Source organism: Stegodyphus dumicola, chromosome 1, assembly GCF_044657685.1.
Source record: "Stegodyphus dumicola isolate Sdum_Otavi_A_Nest chromosome 1, ASM4465768v1".
Taxonomy (NCBI): Eukaryota; Metazoa; Arthropoda; class Arachnida; order Araneae; family Eresidae; genus Stegodyphus; species Stegodyphus dumicola.
In genome coordinates, this window is record NC_140768.1 from 73,388,342 (window position 1) to 73,414,518 (window position 26,177).

General features: G+C 32.4%; 1 protein-coding gene and 1 long non-coding RNA gene across 6 annotated transcripts in view; one reads left to right on the top strand and one right to left on the bottom strand.

Annotated features, from left to right (window-relative positions):
* Positions 1-3,798: 3,798 nt before the first annotated feature.
* LOC146999115 (uncharacterized) lies at positions 3,799-4,800 on the bottom strand. Its single transcript, XR_015039437.1, has 2 exons — positions 4,290-4,800; positions 3,799-4,246 (listed from the first exon to the last, which is right to left on the bottom strand). It is a non-coding gene; the product is annotated as an uncharacterized LOC146999115 (long non-coding RNA).
* Positions 4,801-14,994: 10,194 nt separating this feature from the next.
* The window catches only part of LOC118183437 (uncharacterized), a 57,658-nt gene continuing 46,475 nt past the window's right edge, over positions 14,995-26,177 (top strand). For 3 of the 5 annotated variants that reach the window (XM_085810751.1, XM_085810742.1, XM_035352982.2), the window contains exon 1: positions 15,033-15,126. Coding sequence is in view for 1 of the 5 variants with exons in the window: in XM_035352999.2 (XP_035208890.2) it covers positions 15,063-15,126 (64 nt within the window). In the remaining 4 variants the exon portion in view is untranslated. Of the gene's footprint in view, positions 15,127-24,810; positions 24,904-26,177 lie in introns of those variants that run through there. The other 2 variants (XM_035352999.2, XM_035352975.2) reach the window with 2 other exon arrangements.

The window sequence follows — 26,177 nt, forward strand, 5'->3', positions numbered from 1 at the left end:
GTATCTTAGTACCGCAAGCGGCCGTCTGCTGTTAACATCAAGTGTATAATCATATTGAGGCACAGGTATGGAACTATTATTGACATTTGGAATATTATAGAAAAATTTGTCAGCAAGGAGTGCAAAATAATTTGAGATAGTTGGAATTTCCAACTCCTCATGTATGGCCGTATTTCTGATGAACCAACGGCTTCTGGTGACTTGTCTAAGCGTTACATTCTGCAAGAGATTATTTATCCGCCACCCCACTAGTCGTAATAAAACTGATGACTGTTTATTCTGAAAAGGTTAAAACGTCACTCAAGTATGAATTCATTTTGATTTATTTATTTGTTTATTTCTGGTGATGGGTAGTAAGAAAAATAATGATCATGTACAGTAATACTAAATTGGTAAGACCTAATAGCAAAAACAAATTGAACTATGAACAGAATTCCAACCAAGAATGGAACGGAAATATTCTATGTAAATTCTATAAAGAAGTCTGTTAATTCACTATACTCAAAACCACGTTAAAATATTTTATATAAATTTAAATTTCACTTTGTGTGTACTTTGAACGATAAACAACAACCAAAACGATATTCTATCAAATTATTGTTAAAAGTATTCTTTAAAAATACATACAGCTTCAACTGCTGGAACATCAAACTGAAATTTTAATGTATAAGATTATTAAAGTATGTTACGTTACTTTTTCAAAAACGTAGCATTAAATCTCACTTTTTTTATTTTTCAGCAACAAAATTAGAAATAATCTTATAGACGTGGAAGCGTCATCATCTTCTGTATAATCAGAAGAGATCTGATTGTAAATCTTGTGGATAATATCGATCAACTATGTTTTCTCTCGAAAGTTCTTGAACAGGCACATACATTGCAATTTTCCTTTTTAAATACTTATTTTCGATCAAAAGTTCTTATTTAGCAACTATGAAATGATTCAATGGATAAAACTTAAGGGGCATATTTCAAAGATTTCGATTTAAATAGTGTAAAATCTGATTTCTTAAGCTGTAAATCAAAATTTGCTTTATGAATTAATAAAAGTTATAAAAGTAAGGTAAGGGACGTAAGGGGAAAGAAAATAAAAAAGTAAGGTATTTTCTTTCCCCTTACGTCCCTTACCTTACTTTTATAACTTTTATTACGTTAAACCACGAAGGCGTTAACGTAACGTTTTTAACGTTATGCCTTCGTGGTGTAGCGGTAGTACACTCGGGGTGTATTCGCGAAGTCCACGTTCGAATCCAGGCAAGGCCACTGCACATTTTTCATGCACTTCTGCTTCTCAAATAACCTAATGTCTTTACAGTAGCGTCCAAACTAAAGATGGCTGGCAATAATTCGTCACCACCCGGATTTGTCGATTGGGTCCCCTAATTTCCAGTCGTCCTTTAAAATGGGGAATATATAAAGTATTTTCTCTCTCCTTTCAGTATGCCTTCGTGATGTAACGGTAGCACACTCGACGCAAATTTGAAAGCTTCAGGTTCGAGTCCAGGCAAGGGCACTGCACATTTTTCACAACTCCTGCTTCAAAAATTCTCATGGTTTTTGAATTTACAAATTTAAAAGTATGATACCTAGATAATAATCAAGCGATGTTAAAAATGATTTTATGACTGTCTATCTGCATTTAGTACAATTGGTTAGTACAATTGACATCTGACTTACAACAAATACATGTAAAAAACTTTTGTACTAACTCTTTCATGCTATATTGGAAAATATCCATGATTAGTAAAACTTTATTCAGATGTGAATGTGAAATATATATTTAATGAGGAATTAATAAAAAGCGGCCATTAAAAATTTAAAGAAACTGAAAACCTGTGTAGAACAGCAAGCTTAGAAAAATACTAAATATCTGTACATACTTGAAAATACTTATATACTAATTCATATTTTAAGTGACTTAGCTCCAGGAGCTCTGAAATTTGCAGAGATAAATGAAGACTTTAAATGTAGTTTATATGAAAAATATAACTATTGTGTGTATACTTTCACTATTGTACGGTTTAAAATACTACTACTATGTTCATGTCAAATTTTATTTAATTCTGTCCGGTACCTTTTAGATATTCGTTTAAAACTTGTTTATTAATATAATTTCAAACCCGAACTCATGCAAAAAGACAAATTATTATATACAGTTATGATGCGACTGCGTATATGAGTAGAATAAAATTCAATACTTGCCATTCGCTGTCTGTCGGCAATGTAACTGAATAGTGTTACGGATTTTGTACTTGGTTAGCTATTTTTAGTAGAGTTGTAATTAAAATTGTTTTGTTTTCCCGTGCAATGCAGCGCATGACGAGTTTTAAGAGAAAGCTACGCCTAAAAAGTAAAAATACAGGATCACGCACATTTAATAAATAGATATATCGTAATTTATATTTAAATTGAATAAATGCAATTAGGTGTTAGCTGTAACGGTAATTCTACTCTTTTGCTTTTCAAAAACCTCGAGAAAATAGAAATTACCAGAAGCTTTTCGTGACTGATTAAGAAGCTTTAAAAAGCCGGATAGAAACATCTCAGTTCAGTTGCTTGCTAAATTGTTTTGGTAAGCTTTAGTTGCTTAAATAGCTGCTTTAATTTTGAGATCGGATCAGCTTTCTCTGCGCTTTTAATTATGTTTTATTTGCCGTTTTAGCAGTTTAAAATGTAACTACTGTGTTATATTGTGGTATTGTGCGAATATCTGTGAGGAAACATTCCAGCATCTTGTTTTATTTCTTGTGACTAGAATAAATTTTATTAACTTTTTATCAGACTTGTACGTTCAATCTATTATAAACCCGTACGGAGGCAATAATATAAATGTCAGAGCTTCGAGGAATTCACTAAAGGTAGTTATCATGGACAATTTAAGGGAATTTAATCGCGAACAAATTGTTAGTGCTCGCAAGACTGAGTAACTGATAGCAGCACCCGCCAAACTACTGGGCACGTAGCACAATACTCTAGCAAGGCTGTATTAATACTACTTCGAAATCTGTAAAACCGGTGTGAATCGTTAAAACTGCGGTTTAAACTAGCAACTAATTCCAGAGATTCTCTGAGATTCATTTTTATAACGCGAAAGGTAGATGCGCAGCCTTACTATAGAATTTAATGTAGGTACTTTGTCCAGGGTCTGCACAAGGGTTGTTCGTCAGCAACTGGAGCAACTCTGTTATAACAACTAAGAGAAAGGCCTCTATTGCTGTTGTTGTAATTTCCCAAATCACACCTCCTTTAGATGGTAGAAGACTGAAAACGTGTCATCTGGTTCGATGAACTAAGATTCAAATTTCTGTGGGCAGATTCTGTTCGTGTGCGAAGTAAACCACATGCGACATGCGACATGCGACGGAGGACGTGGGCACCACCCCTCTACCAATACGGTTAATCGGTATAGCGCCACGTCCACCTTTATCTAGATAACCATACGTGTTCATTGTGCTAATATACCAATATATAAACATACATACAAATTTGGTACTTCATACAGTGGCGTTAAAGCTAATTAATGTTAGACACTGGATAATACATTGCCATGTTACAACGTGTATGCAAAAGCATGGATACGATAGCATATATACATAACGTGTGTACTCATATGTTGAGTACACTATGACCCTTTGAAGCATTATCATTAGATTACAGAAACATGTACATACTGAAATATTAGATGCGCAATGTTATGCTGGAATAAGTAATTAGTACAGTGAATTAAAAGTTAGACCCTAGATTAGTACTGTGTAGTACAGTGTCTTTGGTGCAATTAATTTTAGAGTGGGGTTCTAGTTAGTTCTTTGCGATACGGTGCCGTGTTACAGGATAAAATGTGCAGATGCATAGTTACATTATCATATATACAGAACATAAATTCATATACATATATACAGACACATTAGGTACATGATTATTCCGTGCGTAATAGATGTATATTAACTATACAGTGCCAAGATATGTGATAACACTAGTAGATACATGGGTACAATTACATATAAACAAAGACATACACAATTACATATAGACAAAAGCGTATATACGCTTATATTTTGGTACACAATAGTCATTGGTGACATAAACATTTCGTACTTACTTCATATACTGAAACTCTAGATCCATAAAATAATGTTATAACTAGTAATAGGTGCTTATTTAATTTCATAATAGGACACTACGTTGATATATTGCCTTACTGTGTCACGTTACATAGAAATGTATGCGGGTGCATGGGTACAGCTTCCTATTTACAATGCTATACTGTTTTCCTATTTACAATGCTATACCTATTTACAATGCTTATATCATTCGATTTCATAATCAATAGGTACATGGCACATTTATATACATGAGCAGATGGTACATTGTAGAGTGCCGTTGAGGATAACTGATGCAATTAATTTTATAGTATTTTAAAAATAATGCATTTATACGCAATTATAGGGTGCATAATTGTCATTGGGTACTTATACAATAGGCGCATACTACATATACATATTCATATATTAGTTTCTTAATACAATGCTAGGGCAAGTAATTGGTGCTGTTATTTTTACATGTTACATGATGCTGTAGGCGATTGGATGGATAAACTAATATATATACTAATATACATATACACAACTTTTAGGCACATAATAATCACTAGATTCTCAGACATTAGGTACATGGTATACATATACATATATAAACAGATAGTTCATAATACAGTGCTATGGAAAGTAATAAATGCAGTTAATTTTATAGTAAAATTCTAGTTTAACACTATGCGAAACGGCTTCATGTTACACAGTGTTAAATACTGACGCATGAATACAGTAATATTTCTACTTGTTAATACTATATATATATAAATATACAAATATTTTTAGGTGCATACTTAACAAAGGATACATAATTATTAGATGCACTATGCATATACGTACATAATACATAAGATTAGTACAATGCTGGAACAATTCATTGGTGCTGTTAGTTTTAGTGTAAGATCCTAGTTTAACGCTATGTGGTACAGTGCCATACTACAGGATGATATGCGCGGAGCCATGGATGCAGTTATATACATACTAAAACACGTATACACAATTATTAGACACGCAGTAATCATTGGATTTATAAGTATTATATACATGGTACATATACAGACGATACATAATATATAAACAAATATATATATAATAATAATGCTATAGAAGTTAGTTAATGCAAGTAAACCACACAGAGCATAGCATCCGTTGTGTCAGATGGGTGTCGTATAGGCTGGAGGTGGCTGTGTAATTATCTGACACAAAGTAATCTGTCTGGCCTAAAAGGTCCTTATTTAACTGGGGACCTTAAAGCAGTAGGAAGATTTGCAACAATCTGTTCACTGTCTGGCCTCAACAACATGTTATGTGATGGATTATGCCTGATGCTGTGGGGCTGCTCGGCGACAGGGCCACCGAATTCATTCCCAGGCATACTGATGCTATTATCCCAACAAAAAGGGAGAGATGCTATATTGAACAATGTGCAATAAATTGTCTTTTCAGTGTAGTATAAAAAATTCCTTTATATGGCGCGAAATCAGACTAAAGTGTAAATAAAGCAATAGAAAATTTGTGTAAAAATAAACAACTGGATAAATTTTAGCCGTTTTTTCGCTGCATACATACCGGTAGAGAATCAGAAATTATTCTTTACGGAGCTCTTAATTTTCTTAGAATTCTAGTATCAAGCCCCAAACACTGATTTAGATTGATTTTTCTATCATTTAATTATTACAATTAAGTTGTTACTTATTCTAAATCCGTTCTCTGTTGCTGCAGCGCTTTTCCATTACTTTTGCATCATTTATTATTATTAGCAAATATTAAAACACGTTGTATAATCTTCAATTTTATGCTTGCTGCCTATTTTTAAGTTACTATTAAAAATGTTGTAAAACACAACTTTGTTTCAGTAAGTATGAAACATATAGCAAGCTATATTTAGTTTAGTGTTCTTTCAACTTCAGAAACTTTAGTTTTGTGCTTGTAACATCATCATTTGTTTATTCATATTTTTACTCGACAAGAATTATAAAGGTGAAATCAAACAGAATATGGTAGCGCGCTTCGTATTATTCGATACTGAAGTGAATGATTGTAAATCAGAAATGTTGTATTCCCAATGCAAAGTTGATGTGTTCTAATATCTTTTTTAAACTCGGTTAAGAATTAAAGCTTTAAAACAATTTCATAATTTTGAATACTTGCACAACGTCTAAGCAAATAGTGCATGAGCTTTATTTTATAAGATTTAAACATTTATATTTAACACTGGAGATCCTGAAGTTGTGTCTCAATTGAAGCAGAGTCTTTAAAAATCATTCCTTTACTGAAACTTACAATTATTCTTAAGCACCTCCTAAACATGTGAAAAACTGCATAAATTTCAAAGTAAACTGCTTTGAATAGCCAAGTTTTATTGTGGTTGCTGTTTTGTAGCAAATTCACTTAATTATTTAAATTACAATTTATTAAAAATTTAATTTATTAATATTCTAAATTTATGCTACACAACATGTATTTTATTTAATAACTGCTCTAATTTGTTTAATTTTAATTGGGATTTTTGTACGAAAGATTTGGTAAGTTCTTTTCACTCGTTACTTGTAAACGCGCTGAAACACACAATGGAATCGGGTGAATTTAAGTAATAAACTTGATTTTATAGTACTTAAGGTTAACCATTATTAATTTATATCATTAGAATCAGAAAAATTAGCTCCTTAATTTAAGATCACTGGCAAGATTCTAGCTATAATAATAGATTTTGAGTTATGGTAATTTATTTAACGAAAATTTCAGGTCTCATTGTGTGAAAAGTAGTGGGAGGATAAAACTATAAAAGCGATAGAAAGCACAGTTTTTAACAAGATTTCTGGTTCCTTGCCCTCGATTTTCCGCGGGGGAGAGTTTTGTTTGCCAGCTCGACAAAGCAGATGTCCCAGGTTTGGCGTGAAATTTGGCGATGTTTAAATTTGAGTTTAGTTCAACGCCGCGGAAAAAGAAGACATTTTACATAGCGTAAGGCGGTGTTGGTAACAACTGGTTTTTTCATAATCTCGGGCATGCCCACCAGCGGCCGAGCGGTAAAGTCACTGAACACTGGTAGTTCGGTCCGAGGTTCGAATCCCGCGAACGGGCTGGCTGCATGGGCGTTTTCGTAGTTTTCCCCATGTGTAACGTGGATACGAGCCAGTTTCCCTTAGAAAATCCTCCACGAAGGCATCCCTCCCCTTAGGCAGATAGCCCTAGTGTGCTTTGCCATAATTAAATACACACACATAACTTCGGGCATGTGTTAGCTAATGTGGCAATCTTGTCACGTCTTATAAGGAACTGCAAGCTATGATTTTGTCTCTTCGCCATTAACTCCTGGCCTTTTGGAATCACACTTCGAACTCAATGTCTCTTCGCCCACAGAGCAAACATTTGATGACAGCCGGAACACATCAAGCAGAATTCTTGATAATCTCGGCATAAGTGTAACTTTGATTTTGTGTTCTCTTCTCTCTCGGCTTCAGATTTGCTGTTGTGCGATACGATTTAGCTCCCATTTGGGGTGCTGAAAATTTAGCGACGAGTTTGTAGAGGCTGTTATGCCTTGAGGCATTCTGATGTGGCAGAATCTTCCTTATACTCCTTCCATTATGCTACGAAAGTAGCGACTTCACATTCAAAGATGAATTCGTCATTTGTCGCCTTTATCATCGAAAACAGACGATGTCCGTTTTCTTCATGCGGCTGCTGTCCTAACTAAGGTGTTCTGGTTGGCCATGTTCTTCATTCCATCTAATCATGAAGACTGTAGGATTGTTCATTCCCTTTAATCATCAGTGCCAGCGGGGAGGAATTTCCTGGGAGAATCAACCCCATCTGATTAATCTCCACCGTTAAGTTAAATTAACACCATCTGGTTGTGATTCTCCACGTTTTCCTGCTTGGATCTCAGAGAGCGGCGACTTTTTTCCTCTCCATCAGTCTCAGTCGGCTTTTGATGAAAATTTTGGACTTTTCGAAGATGCAAGATTAGTTAAAATTTTATTTTGTCTGGTTAAAAATTATTTAGGAAGCTTTTCAACCATGTTAAAATGTAAAATTCATTCTTTACTGAGTTAAGAGTTTAGGATTTAGTTTAGTTAATTTTGATCAGTTGCTGTTCTATCCAGTACCAGTGGAGTTCTCTCTATGTTAATGATAAGATGTTTAGGGAAAATTTTAGGTTGTCTAAGTAGTAGAAATAAAATCTAGATAATGTTCTGACATAGATGTTTTCTGTTCCCTTTCTGCTATGAAGTAAAATTTTAAGGAAGAAATTAATTTGTGCAATAGAAAATTTATACATCACATAGCTTCCGGTTATTGTACAATTAACAGCAACTAGGAAACTTTTGTTAGAATGATTCTCTGCTCATTAAATTCTGTACTCAAATTTTCATCCGGTCTGTCCTTGCAATATTATGTTATTAGTAAATTGTGTTATGATTAATTAATTGCTTCAAAATCTTAAAGTATTCATAAATATCTTGTGTTAATATAATTATTGATCATTAAATGGTTATACTGTATGTTAACGAAATTGTTTAACTGGTTTTATCTCCCATGGGAGCGTTCTTATTTAACTAAATATAATAGCCACAGTATGCTCCAAGATATTTAACCTATTTGATGAAATACTACCTTGGTAAAATAATTAAATTCATATTTTTATTATTAGATGAATTTAATGATGTATTTTATTTCTCATACTATGTATGATTACACCTGACAACACCAGTTCATATTTTCATTTGAAATAAGAGTTGTTCGAAATTTTAAACACAACACCATGCAAGGTTTTAGTTAGGTAAGGATTTTAGGAAAATTTAATTTGGTGTTTTGGTGTCCTCTTAAAAAGCGCCAGAACTTTGTGGCTAATCTCACTTTGCCTGATTTAATAAGAACAAGCCTACAGATTTTATTGTGGCAAGGAGTGTAAGACTGCATCTGGCGTTGGCATGAGTCTCTAGCATCATGTAGGGCACAATATAACTTTACCCACTTCCACCCACCCCCAGTTTTAAAGGAGAGCAGCCCGGAGGACTGACCACCAAATTCCTCGAGGGCAATGGCTATATCTTTTGAGTGCTGCCATGCCTCGAAAATACTTATCACTTACAAACTTCCATGTCTTCTCCGGGATTTCCATAGCCTTGTGGTACGGCAATCAGAATCACTAACTACTGTCACGGCCAACTGATCGAAGGTCCCGAAAGTCACGCTACTGTTCTATCTGGCTGGACATAATAAATGTTTTAATAGTGTATTATTTTTAGCAAATATCAGTTTTCTTTCGAACCACTGAGGGAAAAATAATCGAACTATGAAAAAAGACTCCAAAAGAAAAGACTTGAAAAAACACTTCGTCATAACTTAATAAGTAATATTTATTTATTTCCTCTTGGAGTATATATTTGATTGACAATAAAATATTTGACATTTTTTCTTATTTTAGTAAAATTCTTTAAACATTAAACACGATCCTGGCAAATTCTTTTCTCACTTCTAATGAAACCAGAAACAAGTCTTGATCTTAGAAGCATTTCTATTAAATCCCATTTTTCTGTCATATTCCAACTCCACGTCCACATTCTAGTCATTTCTGGCCATTGATCAGAAGTACAGCAGATGAACAAAACCGAAGTTCTCTCATCTCACACCGGAAATGAACGTTTATGATGGGGAATGCTCCACAAAACTTCCAGGAATGTTGGCAATCTATTTTTGGATGTCCGAATCTCAAAATGAAACTTCTAATACCAGACACTATAATAATTTTGTTACAATTTAATTTTATATGATCACTGATTTCTTGTATTTTTATTGTTCTTGTAGATAAGTAAAGTTAAAAAATGGAAACTTGAATGATTTCTTTTGTAGCAAATATTTGTAAAGAATTTTTGCGCAATTTCGAAAGAATGCTTTCACTTTTATGTGAATACTGTAATGAAGAATGAAGAATATTAATAGCCCCACTGTTATAACATTCAGTTAGATATCAAGAATCCTAGATTTTATTTTTATGAATCGAGTGCTTTTCATGTTAGGTATTTTAACGCGTACTTCGTAAAATGCAGTCCGATCAGTCCTCTTTCATTATATTTAGCTTAAAGGAGCGTTAGCCTGAAAAGACTATAAGTCTCAAAATGGAATTTTGCGTTGAATCACTATGAAAGTTTGAATCACTTTTAAAATGTTTGCCACCAAATATTATCGCCCTGTAATATGTTTAAAGCAATTAAATAATGAAGAATTTGCATCAATGTAGGCAAGATTTTCGCTTTGTGGAAAAGCGACGATACCTAGAGCTATCAAATTTTGAATGATGTATTCCTCCACCCGAATATGGACATCTGGAAGCCCAAGTTTTGAATTTCGAATTTTTTTATTGTGTAGTTCATATCTGTAAAACTTTCACGAAATTTTGATTAACTAACTCAACGATTTCAAAGTGAGCAATGGCAACATTGTATGAAAAAAATATTTTTGCCTCTAGCACGCGAGAATATTTATCGGAAATTCTAAAGACAGGCTGTTTTTAAATACTTTTAATCAAAAGTATTTATTTTGCATCTAGACTGGCCCTTCGGTATCTTCGGTATATACTATATATATAGGATAATATTCATGAAAATTCTTTATTGCTTTTCCATAGATTTCTGAAATTTAGGATTAGCAATAAATGGAATAGCAGTAATTTAATAATGCGATTTGTATTAGCATGTCCTTTTACCCTAATAAAGTATTTTAGTTTAATATTAGCTGAATAAAGCTGAATAAGTTACATATTTTCTTTTAAACAAATAAATTCCAGTAATCCGCAATTCCCTTCAGACCTCCTAAAGTTAAAAATTGCAACAAAAACATCAAAAGGGTGATGTCAGTATAAAGAATGTGTACGTTTTATGTACTTTACATATATTGCCGATATGCGCCTTCTTGTTGACGAGTTGTCATGGACTTTGCATACATTTCTCTCGTTTTTTATGAATATTTGACCAAAAATTCAACAAATACAGCTTCACAAGCTGTGTATTCACCTCATACGGAGCTATCTGAGTTTTCCTACTTCCACGGTTAAAACTGACGTTTTATAGTCACCGTTTTGAATCTGTTAATACAACAACAAAACATTTGCTGAAAGTCCTGAAAGTATTTCACGAAAATGACTTTAACAAAGGTTTAGGGTATTAATAAAACAACTTTAAGGTATGTGCATTCTAATCGTAATTAATTAATTTCAAGAGAGATGTGATAAATATTGATCAATAAATTGAAATCTTGTGTTTTATAGAATCGTTATCAATACATTTCATCACAGTAGTAAAGAGCATTTAGTTAGTTGCTTTTCCATTAATGCTTTTAGACTACATATGGTTTCAGCATTCTTCTTATAATCTATGCATCATGCTTCTTCTAATAGCTTCTTTTAAGGAGTGTTAAAACTAAAAAATTTTCAAAAAATTGTAATTTTGGATTTTTGCATTTTCAAATTCTCTACACTTTTATCTTTCTAAAAATACCATTCTTTAATCTCTATGAAAATTAGAACTGTGAAAAATTAGTTTTAATTTGTCATCGACTGCTTTGATCAATGAGGATTTTTACATAAAAACGCGTTTTTCTCCAAACGTGGTTTTTTTATACTCGATGTACCTTTTCTCAGGAACATACACACAGGTATCTTAAATTTTCATACTTTATTTATTAGGTTTCCTAATATTTACTGAAATAAGCTTTTTGTGATAAACTAAGGGAAATTTTTTTTAAACTTTTTTGTATGAGAAAAGTGCTAAAATTTTTCTATACCTAACAAAATATTTTGTAAATTACTCTAAAATTCAAAATGTTTCAAAAACTCATTTCAGCATAATCAGATAGGTAAACTTTAATTACATAAAAAAAATGTCAAGCCTGTATCTACAGCAGATTTTGAGAAAAGGTACATCGAAAATGGCCAATTTAACATTGTCGGTATAGGGGTTGCTGATACCCTTTAATCACCCTTTACTAGCATTTTTCAAAAATGCTTATGTTTGAAGAAACTTTAAAACATATATGCTTTTAAGTTTATGTTTAATAAATAAATAATATTTGAAATAATGTTTAAATAATAAATATTTTTAATAATAATGTTTTAAATAATGATTAAATAATAAATGTTGTTAATAGTAATGTTAAATACTAATGTTTTTTTAATAAATTTAATAAATAAATAATAATTTTGTTTGACCTAAAAATAAAAAGCGATTAGTATATTTGAAGTTCCAGATGTCTAGGTTTTGTTTAATCAGGAGGGTTACTGTGCGCTTTGAAATACACACAGCTGTTCAGAGGGAAGCAATATAAAAATGAGGCGTTTTATTATATCCAAGTCTCAGTAACTATTGGCCATTGCACAAGCTAATTTTTTTAGTATTAATTTTTACCACAAATTTTACTATAAATATTATTGCGAAATGTTGGTGAGCTAGCTAAACGGCGGGCTTGGGGTTGCCAAAAATCGGCATCCTAAAATTATAATTTTAATTCTCAAAAGTATTCGTGGCAAAGATATTCATGATAATTATTTTACGTAACATTAGACTAATGCGTTTTTAACTAATTTGTTGGCTGTTTTCGTCAAGCATAGTTGATTTGTTGTTTCTTATTTTGTAAAACGTACAGTAATCTTTCATTTTATCCGAATATTCAGTTATTCAAGGTAGCACTGGTCAGCATTATCTCAGATGACCCTGGTTCTATTTCTTCAGAAGGACGCGAAACCTCTTTTGAATAATGCCCAAGCAATTTGTGAATTAACTATAAAATTATACACTAATAAATTATAAGTAAATCTTATTATTTTCAAATGAAACGCGCGTTTTCCTCCATTCATACATAGAGCGTATTTTTTGATAAATAAATTTGATGTACTGCTATAATACACTTACTTACTGAAAAAAATCATTGCATAAAAAACAGGAGTTTCAATAATGAATACAAACGTATATTCGTAACATATCCATTCTTTTTTTCAGGCCACGTCTCTTAAGAGCCGTTACTTGGTTTATTCTTCTTTCCCTGGTAATGGCATTTATTCTTCGCGTCATGGAGGTGAAATCTCTTAATGTCCAATGCTATTCAAGCAGAGAAAAGATAGACGTTGCTTTCATCCACTAGAGTGCCTCTTCTGTAAGTTGAAAGAGACACTTGCCAATAACAATGAGCCGAAGCTTTTCTTTACGATTGATAGTTTGTGAATTCTGGAGCATCTCATGCCATCTACACGACATATTCGTGACGCACATCATCAGGGATTTACTAAGCGCAAACAGCTTATATCAAATTAGTCCTTTCTAAAAGAAAAAGAAAACGTAGAAATTGTAAACGTATTTCGACATGAATTTTTTACATTGTCATCAAAATAGATCGATGTTCGGTGTGAAGCGCCATTCACACCTTTGATTAAGTATAATTTTTTGACTTTACAAGTGAATTATTAATTTAAAAATTAAATTACAAATTATTTATTTGCAAATTAAATGATTAATTACAAATTAGTGTTAAATTTCAGTTAAATTTATTTCATGAAAGAAGGTCTACATCAGTACTTTATTATCTGAACTAACTGGTAACTTCAAAAAGGTTCTGTTCACTTTTATTAGGCTTAGGTGCGCCATCGTTTCATGAGTAGTATTTATAAAGAGTTATCTTACGGGAAAATATTTCCGAACTCGATCTGTTGCATAAAATACAGATTACATATTCGCACGATGAAATGTATATTTACCGCATATTACAGAAATGCTAATAAACTGTTCATCTCTCTTTAAACATTGATCCCAACTGCAGTGACGGCAATGAGTCATAAGAGTGGCCAGAAAACCCGATGACGTTTTATCATAGCCCTTAATTTCGTATTCAGAATTTACACAGTTGTTACAAAACAGGGCTTTAGTATAAGAATATTTACAGAATTTACTTATAAAGGGGGAAAGAAAAAATAAGCAATTTCACTAAAAAACAAATTGTAATTCGCATGTCTTTGGACTCAGTTATGCAATAAGGTATTTTTCGGCTTGTAAGATAACTCCTTTTAATCTACCTATGAAACAGACGATTAATCGATTTCCATTTTAACTTAAGGTTAGCACTCAAAGAAACACAACGGAAATGAAGTCAAATTAAAAGTATACTTATACTAAAAACGAAGATGGAAAATGTTTTGGCTTATTAACCCATTATCTCATTAATTTCGATCTTTACTGTCGATTCTCCTTCCGTCGGATTCCATCAGGATGCAAATCAGTTAACTTTTCTATAGGACCAAAGTTCTTGAAATGTGCGCGAGTTTGGATGCTGACGGTAAACTTCGTGCTTGTTATCGTCTGCTTATTAAGAATTTATTTTAATACTAGCCCCCGACGCCAGTTAAGTTAGATTGAGAGTATTGTATCTAACAACAAAGAGAACGATACTGCTGTAATCCTTCTCTAATAACGATGCAAAAAAAATATTTATAGTCATACATTTTTTAATCTGATGCGATATGGAAAGTAAATTCTCTCTTATTATATCAGCAACGCATATTATATCACGCAGTTTAATTATTATTTCCAGTTTCGCTTATTATATCACGCAATGTTTTATGATTTTCGTCTTTCTAATCAAAGAGTCGTAAAAGCTCAAGTTCAATCCAATATTTCTCCAACATTCAATTTTCGTCAATTAAATGTGACAATAAATTTATCATAATTGATCAGAAATCAATAACGCGATTCTTTATGCATAGAGATTTTGTAAAAGTTAAAAAATTTTGATTAACAAACAATACGGTTTGAAAGCGAGCAGTGGCAACACTTTTCGAAATACGGCATTTTTATCTCCAGTTATCGTATCTTATCTTTATATCAATGCGCGGGACTGTTGCCACTTGGCAACGACAGTGCGAAAACGCGTGCGAAAATTAGCGTTTTTAGGGGGTTTATCTCGGCTGATTAAAGTTGTACGAAGATGGGAGCTGTCGAAATGGCTTCCCACGAATTTTTGGAATCGGGAATAATGTATTCAATGTTTGGTAATACTATTTCTATTTCATTATAAAACTTAGAAATTTTTTATTAAGGAAATTCTACGATTTGAAAGCGAATAGTGAAACACTCCTCGAAATAGAGAGGATTTTTATCTCCAGTATTCCAGACTGTTGCCACTCGGAAAAATGAGGGCTAAAATTAGCGTTTTCAGAGTTTTTAATTAACATCTCTAATTTTAGCTGTTTTTACTTCTTTTTACGAAATGAAAAGGAAGTATTGTAATCGCGAAAAGTTTCAGGCAGCATATTTCAACGAAAATATCCATTTTGACCGCTATCGAATGCAATTTAACGATGTTTTTGCGTGATATCTGTACGTAGGAACAGAATAAAATACTCTTTTCCTTCAAAAAAATTATAAAACTGCTTTAAAATGAATTCTGAAGAGAGTTTTTCGTGGCGTCTGTACGAACGTACGTACGCACGTACGTATCTCGCATAACTCAAAAACGAGTAGCCTCAGAATGTTGAAATTTTGTATATAGGACTTTTATAACATGTAGATGTGCACCTCGTATTTTGGTTGCAATCGGCCGCACCAAACGTATATAAACATAGTATTTGAATAGAACATGTGGCAACGATTAGATAATTCTATTCATTAAGTGATATAAATTTTGTACATTATGAGTTATAATATTAACGAAATATAATAATACTGTTAAGTGAATCTAGCGCCAGAGTGTCGCTATGGTAAACAAATACTAGAGTGAATTTTAAAGAATGCATTTATTCTACTGTGGTATATGCGCTGTCGGCGAAGTAGATCTAATTCAATCCAATAAGTTTAAATGAAATTCAAGAAAAAATGCGTATAATTTAATATTCCGTACAAGGAAGTCATGTGGTGTACAAATCAGATTTTTTTAAATGTATTATTATTATTATTTTAAGTGGACGTCGGCCTTTTTCCAGAAAAGAATTGTAGAATGTAGAAAGTTTGGTTACGATAGCTATAGTAGTGAGTGTGTTAATAGCGAACAAACACACAGACATTTTTCTTTATATGTATATATAGATAAGTACGTTAGCTTTAAGTAAGTACCAGTTTATTGTTGTTCTAAAACGAATATTCTTAAAAGTGTTATGCATAAGAATGTAGGATTCTTTCGACTTGCTTGGTAAAATTATATGCTGTAAAATAAAATGTTTTTATTTTAGAATAATTTTTTTTATCAAATTCTTCGTGAATCTTGATCTCAAAGGTAGATATTTTAAAGTAGAAAATTTGGTGAATATCCGGATTGCATCTTATAGTGCTGTTTCTCGCCCAGATCTTAGAATTTAGTACATCTGTTTAAGCCTTTGTCTAACCGTGTTGTTAGTGCATTTAAAACTGTGAGTTTAGTTTAGGACCTTGCTCTATGAATTCCCGCGTTAATTACTTAAATTTTAATTTAACATTTTATGTTAGATTAAATCCCTAAAGTAGAAATGATTGATTTTGTAGAAAAAAGTTGTGCATTTGTGTTAATTTATAATAAGATTTATTCCAAACATTTCGGGACCCCCAGTTATCAGGAGTATTTCTCTCGATTTGCTTTGGAAACATGAATGGTCCTGAATAGGAACAGGCAGCTTACTCAAGCTATATTCAGGAAGGTGTGAAATGGACAACACAAGCAGGAAGGGTATACGAAACACTTTTTTTCTATCTTTTACAGGTATTTCCGAAACTTCGGAATACGGAGATCAACCACTCGTGGTCTGAACGTAAGAATATAAAACTACTAACTAAAACTCTGACTAAAATCTAACTTTGAATTAGTATACAAATGCCTAGTACTAAGATTGGCCTTTATTTAAAGAAAGGTACGTATGAAGTACACCGGGCTGTTTAAACTACAATACGTTTGCAAATAACAAGAGGGCTAAGCCTCTGGCCTTAAAGGCAACCAGCAACAGAGTGAAAACTCGTAAAACTACAGTGGCAAGCGGCTTGCTTCCTATAACTCCTTCCTCTCTCGCTTGGCAAAAAGCCACAACTTAAGTACTTGGCGTTAGCAAGACAATTTGTATAAACAAGTTAAAACGTTTAATTCTGGCCAGAAGTAGAAAATAAGAAGTGATAGTACAGTTTTAAAATAAAATAAACGTTAGTAAAACTTAGGATCCTTACACAGTAACCCATAATATTTACAACAATTTTGTGGAACCCCATATGCATTGCTCAAATCCCACACATGCGGGAGTTAAACTGTCACTTTTTTCACTTGTACTGTAATATATATTGCAGTTTTAGGTCATTAACTTTAATTTCTAATTTTAAGACATAGAATAATGTGAAAATTTTAAACAAATAACAGACAAAATGGCAGCGTCACGTGCAAAGCAAGGAAAATGAACGTTTACATTATAAAAACAATGCCTCGAAACGTTTTCGTTTTTTTCTTTGTTTCTGTTGTCTTACCTTTATCTATCTTCAGATACATTGTGTAAAAATATTTGGTTATTGTAAAATCATTACGATAAATTAAAGAACTAAAAAAACAAATTTTTGGTGACTCCCTGCTGCAGGTCTCACGAGCACCTTGGGGTTCGCGACCCACAGTTTAAGAAACCCTGGATTAGAGCCATTAGGTAGTACGGAAAAAGAAAATCAGTTTGTTGAGCACGCTTTTATAATTTATTCTCTTCCTTAAAAATACGTTCATTGCAAGATAAGATCAGAATAAAGCTTTCAGAATGCATTTTGAAGTAATAGAGATTCTTTAGCGATATGCCTACCAAAGTTTTCTCACACATTCACAAACACAGCAGAGTGATTAAAAATATATACTTTTCTTGCAAGCTTAATCATTTTCAATTAAATTATTTTTATTTAAATCATTAAATGAAATTAAAATATTAATATATAAGCTTTATTTAACATTTGGATTGAATCTGCTGTGTTTAGTAGACGTGCTTTATATAATACAAGAGAGGAAGAACTTATTAAAATTAAAATTCGAAATGCATTTAGACACATTTGTAATATCAAAGAATTTGTTTTACCTGAGAGCAAAATAATTATTTACGTGTATGAATATAACGATTACTATTTATAGATAACATGTGCCTTTACCTCCACCAAAAGATGTTGCCTTAGAAATACTAGACATATATTACTTAATTTAAATTTAAGATAAAAAATTTTAATGAATGCAAAACGGTATACTTGCAGTGACATTTTGTATTTGAAAACAAATATGTTAAACGTCATGACCTAGGCGGCAATGTAAATTTAAGTTTTTACTATTTATTACGCCATTGTTTTACTTTTCAATTTCTGAAATAATGCGGCTGGAATTTCTGCTTTTTTTACCAATAAATATTTAAAGAATGAAGAATTTTATATAATATCTCATCAAAGAAACATGAGTTATTTATTGCGCCAAAAGCACATTCCAAAGCAAGTTTTCGCTTTCGAAACGCCCAGAAACTGTAAACACTTCAAACTTCTTTTGCTTGCAATAATCTTGCATATAAATACGAAGTGGTGAATTCAGAAATAAATTCAATTTGACGGAAGAAACTGAAAGGAGAAAAATTTGAATATCGGAAAGTGCAAAACCTTTTCAGCCACTATTTCAATGTTTGCTAAATCTATATTCTCCCCAATGAACTTCTCGCTAAAAACTTAACAACTTAACTGCTTTTTTTTTTCCTCTGAAAGAAATTATTTTTACTTAACATTTGATAAAAAATAAATATCATTTTCATTTTAAATATAATCGATAATTAAAAGGCAAGGAGTCAAATAATTTGTCTTACCCTTTTGTCTTGAAATTTTTCAAAATGCTACCTCAGGTTGATGCTGGTTTTATAAAATATTGTTGCGAAATTCCTGGCGCCTGCACGGTGACATAGCTTCCCCACAAAGCTGGTCGAAAACGAAGCTCCTTCAGCAAGCTTCCCTCCAGAAGTGGAATTCGAACCAACGACCACAGATGTGGACTACGATTCCCATTTCTGACACCAATTGTTCCGTTCTACATGTTCGTGGATTTGGAGTAATTGATAATAACACTTCTCGAAGAATCAAAACACAATTTATTCACCAGTAAGCCCTACTACACAGGACAGTTCCAAAGACACGTTTACACCTTGTCGAAACACTGCGACAAACACGCTCACAGCCTTCAGGCTATAACGGTGAAGACAGCTTCACGGCAAAGCATTAAATTAGAGCTCCCGTTTCGATCGATCGTTCTCTGAACTCAAGACAGTACTTTCTCCTCGGACAGCCAGGGTATATATAGCTTTAACCTACTTTCCAGAATATTTTCAAGAAAACCGCGAAAAACGTATTCCAGAATGCTCTCGCTCCGCCTATAATATATCGCCAATTTTGCCCCCAAATATCGACAAATAGGCGCTTTTGTGACAAATTTGACTACTCTGCCTTTTCCTGCCACATTCTGGCAACCCTAAGCCCGCTTTTGACTCACGCTACTCAGCAGATAGTCTTGCTCTGCTCCTTGCTCCCTAGAGGAACTTCGCTTTCGATCTGCTTTGCCGAAGCTATCTTACCGGGCGGCTGCTGAGCATTTCGCAACAATATTTATACATTTCAAGAGAAATTGAAATGCACTGCTTCTCTTCAAGCAATGAAATTATTCTACTCCATTTGTTACAAATATATCATTTATATAGACAGAATGAAACATATAAATAAATAAAAGTTTTATTGAAATCTAAGTCGAACAAAGCAAAAGAGAGTAGATTTAAATTTTAAAAATGTACGTGGTAAAACTTTGAAACAATTTTTAATAAAGTGGACCAGAAACTAAATCGCCAGCTTAATTCGGCAGATTTTAATAACTGTGGAATGCTTTAACAAAATATAATTCAAGAACTGAAGAAAGTTTTAGGGTAATTTTAGTAGAGCGAAAATATAAAAAAGAAAATTAGTTAGAAAAGCCTTCTTCATTTTTAGTTTTCCAACATAAGATCCAGGTGTCCTGTAATGCCAATATGTTTTCTTTCTTAGTTTGGCATATGTTTAAAATCACTTAAAAGGACTGTTGCAGACTTCCCAAAAATCGAAAAATTCCCAACAACGGAAATGAGGAAAAAATTTAGAAGGTTTAAAAAACTCAAGTTACTCTGATTAAGATTTACTATAAGAGAGTGGTTATGAAACAGAAAATTAGAAGCAGTTCATAAACTCATGAGTTAACTACTACTAATTGCAAATGCACGAAAACGGATATTTTAAGTATGCGATCGCAAATGTTTGTGCAGATAAAGGTAGCCCTAGTATTCAATATTAATTAGCTAACCGCTGAAAAATAAACTATTCTTATGTAAGCATGATGGTAAATTACACATCGTAATTAGACAGAAAGTGAAATTGCAATAGCTAGTTCTGGTTATCGTTCTATTTATTTTTAGAAAGCTATAAATAATGCAGGGTGCAGTTAAGAACGTATGTTATGATATGTACATTTAGGCCTAACAAGTTACGAGAACATTTTTATCTTTTAATAAATGTTTATTGTCTTTTAAAAACGTCTAATGAGTGACTAATTTAAATACACAAGGAGTTAATAATTTCTAAACTTCGCGTTATCTCTCAAGCACGTACGAATATAGAGGAATTTAATTAAATGAGCACAAATATCTGAGAGGGGTAAGATACACAATGAAAAAACAAATCGAAAACATGCAGGAATGCAGGTTCGAAAACGCCATTTTCCCCATATCATCAGATGACGATATTCTTTTGGTGGCTATATTGTTTATACTTCCTTTTAAGGATGCCGTCATTTGTAAACTGCACGCAATAGTAGTAACGTATTTCGATTACTTATTCTGGATATAATTTTTACTTTTCTTTATTACTATAAAATCTATTTTGCATTCTTATGGATTCTATAAAACAAAAACTGATGTATTCTAATACTGTTTGTAGTATAAATTTCTAAATTTTATGATTTAGTTACATATTATTTCTTTATATTGTGTTATAATTTACAGCTTATAATACTGTTTGTAACGGACTGAATGCATACAGAACAGATATCTTGATAAAAATCTATTTTACAAAAAGAAAGCCTTCACTTTACAGGAACGTTTCCCCAAAATATTCGTACATAGTATCACAGAGTGCAATCAGTAGTTACACTTCACATTTTCAAGAACGTTAAACACAACTCAATGCAAAGAACATCTAAACAGCGAAGCTAACAGAGAGCTCAATACTCCGAACCACGTTGAACTAAACAATAACTCAAAAACTCATGTTAACCCCGATCTTATATAGTTTTCTTTTAGCTGCCGAGAGATCTCTAGTACATCTCGAAAATTTGGAAGGAATATAGAAGAATACGGTTACAGTTAAATGAATATAAAAAATGCATCAAAAATAAAAAGAACTGTGGTTTATGCATTAAGTACCTTCTGGTTCAATTTTATGACTTCTCTTTTCTTATGTTTTTCTGATTTGTTTCTTCGGGATATTGTGTGGTTTTGTTTCTGGCTTGTTGCTCTGGCGCAGCTCATAAAAAGACTATAGGGCAACGTAAAATCTGCCAGAAGGACTGAGCTTCTCTGCTACATTACGTCACTGTTACAGTTACTTATGGGATAAATTATAGTTATTCAATTACGGTACCCATTACACTTATACAGGGACCGAACGAAAATGCCTCCAAATGGTCAACAAGGTTTGGAGACGTTTTAGCGATTTCTCTCTAAATTTCGCGACAAAAATTAATTGTCGAAACCATCGCCAGTTTGGCGATATCTTGCCAATTCAGCGGGATATAGCCATTTACTAAATGCTAAATAGGCTTGCCCCTGTACTCTTATTTTTCCGGCAGAGTTTCGCTTCCTTAGAATTTTCATGTTACATTATGTTAAAAAAATAACTACAATTTCACGTATTACTATAACAAAAATTATCTGTTATAAAGTATGAAATTTATTACTATACTATGAAATAATACTGCGCTTATATGTCAGAAGATTAGTGCAATACACCTTGTTGAAGTGATGATATCCTTGTAACACACATCTCTGTAGCCTGTAACTTCTTCGACGGTCCGAGAGACCCAAATAATTTTCCAAAATGCTCATGTTTCCATATGCCAGCGATGTCAAACTCAAGTTATAGTCTATGATTGTAACTCTAAAAAACTTTTATACTTTGAATGTCTTTTGAAAATGCCTTATTAGTAATAAAGCATTTTGGGTACATTTCTATTATCGGGACCGGATTCAGAAATTTGTGTATGTATGTATATGTACATGTATGCGTCTATGTATGCACGTACATATGTATGTGTATATACGCATACACACACAGCATGACTCTAAATTATTTATTGTTATTAGACGGCATATCTATTGAAAAACGGCAGCAGCTAGTTCTGGTTGTCGTTCTGTGGCCATTCATAAACGATGTGCTATCAATATACGATGAAGTAAAACCGTCTATTGCGATACGTACGTTTTAAAATAAGCTACATGTATGTCAAATATCTTACGAATACGATTTACCTTTCAATAAATGTTTGCTGCTCTTTAAAATCGCTTTTATGAGTAATAAATTTAAATACAGGAGAAGATAACAGAATCAAAAAAAGGATAGCAATAGATCTACATTAAAATACACGAAATGAATCCGGTACTTACGTATTATAGCAATCACCTTCGTAGAAATCGTCAAATTGTCAGAATACGGCAAACTTTGGTAAACAGGCGCATAATAATGATCCATGACAAATATTCAGTTTCTAACGTCGTCATTTTCATATGCGTATGAGTATTCGAAGTTCTAACAGATTTTATAAAAAAATTATAATCTTTTTGTCTTTATTTTAAAATTTGTGCTTTAGGGATTTACCAGTAGTAGAAGAAATAGAAGAGAATTTTTTGTAAGAATACAATATTTTGCCAAAAAATTGCTAAAGAAACATTGGTTCGAATCCTTTTACAAAGCGATAGCTACGAAATTTCCCCCGCAACAAAAAACAAAACCCGCATATAACTAGGTTTACTGATTGTTTTGGGGAATAAATATAAATTTGAAGCATAAAATACGTATGCATGCAATGTACACTTTTTACAATAAAGTATTTTTTCTTGCGTAAAGTTCTCCAAATTGTGCCAAGAGGGTTTCGGTAATGGATAAGTATCACGAAGTCATTGTGCAGTCAGCTAGCTGTTGACCAGGCCAGGCTAGGACATACAACAATAATTATAGTGCATAGTCTTTCCTCTATCAAAACTGCTAACAAAATGATAGAAGTTTCAGACCGAGTTGTCAAAGAAGTAGGTACTCGTGATGAATTGATGGGAATGAAAGCAAATAATTTTCAACTGATATTAGCCTAGAAGAAGAAGAAAAAGAACTAAGAAGAGTTTGAAGAACAGAAACGTGGGGAAGAAAATGGAGTTTCAATGAGATACATTGCGATGACTTCAGAGATCAAGGGACTTTATGTGTGACTGATATAAACAAACAAGATCGTTCTTCCTCTTCTCTTGCTGAATGAATCTCATCGCCAAAAAAAAATCTGAAAGGTTTCAGATTTTAAATTACGTTACGGTTTTTTTAACGTTTTGTGAGTTACCTTTATTTGTTAAATATCATGTTCTTCGCGTTTAAACCCTAAAATTCAGTTCAACAGCAATATCGCAAAATAATTTTAAAATGAGTATATCTTTGGAATTTCGGATACACAGTCTCCCGAGCTGGAAATAAAAATTGTTTTTTTCTGTACAGTGTCACCATTTCTCGCTTTGAAATCCTTGAGTTTGTTAATCAAAAATTCATTAAAGATTTACAAAATATGAAATCGATAATAAAATAAATTCCAAATTCAAATTAGGGCTACCAGATGCCCATATTGGTGAAAGATTACTTTATTCAAAATTTAATAGCTCTAGGTAGCGCTGTTTTATCACAATGCGAGAAACATCATACATTTATGCATATTCTTCATTATTTAATTTCTTTAAATATAATACAGGGGGATACTATTTGGTGGCAACAATTTGAGAAGTTAAACAACGGAGAAAGTGAATCAACGCAAAATGCCAAAACGAAATTAATAGTCCTTCTCTGCAAATTACCCCTTTGGACTAAGAAATAGAGAGAAACTGAAGATAGATCTTTCACTGTTGTTGAAAGTTTTAATGGTAATAATTTGTAAAAGATTTCCTTGATTCTTCTTGATTAAGAAGCAAGCAATACATACACACATACATATATAACACTTATAAGTGCATTTCTGAATCTGGTCCCAGTAACAAAAATGTGTCACATTTTGTATTTTGTAGTCTCAAGTGCTGCACTTTCAAGTCTTGTCCTTTGTCCTTTCTTGTCTTCTAATTCTGAAGATACATATTTGACCCTGTATTGCTATATGGTGCCAATTTATCTTTCTACATTTCCCACAAGTTTATACAAGTTTAGCTAAATCGCCGTGTAGAATGAAAAATCGTAGGTTCTGCCTTTAATACATTTTTCTTTTTCATGTACTTTCATTAAAATGTTTACGTTTCTTTGAAACACTGAGGATAACTGAAAATTAGAAACGTTTAGTTACAATGAATACTTCAGATTATCAGGGGCTTATTAGCTAACTTACTCAATAAAAATATATTTTATTGCCACTTTATTAACTATTTAATAGAGAAATAAAGATCCACTTCGGAAAATGAAAAAAATAATGAGATGGCAACGAAAATTTGTGTTTATTCAATTTTAAAATCTAACTTAAAGAAAAGTCTGCATCATAAGGATTTACGTCGATTTCATTATTTAAATAAGTGAGTAAATATACATATTTTCTGTGGCATTTGAAAAAATTTAATAATGTTTAAAAGCATTTCCAATAATATACCTTGAAGGGCAGAATTTCATGCATTTGTAAACTGACATCCTAATTTACCATCGTTTACTCAAATATGGAATTGTATCTTATCCATATGTGGTACGTGTACAGTATAGGTTTAAGTAATAGTAATTTGGAAACGGTTGGCAAAATATGTGTTTGGTGACATCTTTAAAGGATATGCCCACAGATTAAATTTAGATTGTTTTAAAACCGAATACCGAATTTCTTCAGTAGTATTATTAATATCTAAATGTTACTTATAATCATAAAAGCCAATCAATTACCCCTATATGAAGACTGAACCAGATCAGACTAATGCAATCGGAAAATAAATTACTCAAGTTTGCAGTGAAATTAAACCCTCACCAAACTGGCGAGTTTTCGATGTAATTTACATTTTATTTACTCCGAAGTTGCTACTTCAAACCATTACTTTTGAGGAATAAATTCCTTTAAAGATAAAAGAGTATTGTAAACGAAAAATCTATTTTTATTGAAACAATTTTGGTTCTTTCATAATAAGCGGCATTAGAATTAAATGCTTAACCGTAATGTGTAAATTTCAGTGAAAATGGGCTTTAACCCACAATCATTTTAAAAATCGCGCCAAGGCAGTAATTTGTGTTTGGTTGTCGTTGACGTATATTCCAACAATAATTTTATCTCCAGGAGTAAGGGTTAATGCACATTTCACCCCAAATTTCACACATCGCCAAAGGTTTAAGCGGTGGTCGTTTTAATGCGAAAGTACCCCAAAATTTTAATCAAATGCAAACTGAAAACCAATAATTATATAATAAGTCTTTTCCACCAATAATTATATTATAAGTCTTTTCAATCTTGATGACAAAAATTTTCTATCTTTATCATTAGCGAGACTTCTGTCCAAATTCAGCATATATTTTATAATATTTATATCATTATAATAAATTCCCCATCTACTGGGATTCAGAAAACTCTGCATTAGATGAAATATGTATAAAAGTTTAAATAGGGAAATTTTAACTAGAATTCTTAACCAAAATGTAGAATTTGGGGTACTTACGTATTATCGCAAGCGCCTAATTAAAAGTCGCGAAATTTTCAAAAGTCGCCAAACTCTAATAACCATGCTAATAAAAGTTCATTAAGTAAAGGTATCCATTGTAAGGTGCAACTCGAAAATTCATAGAGTCACCTTTGTCTTCTGTAAAATATCGCCAAACT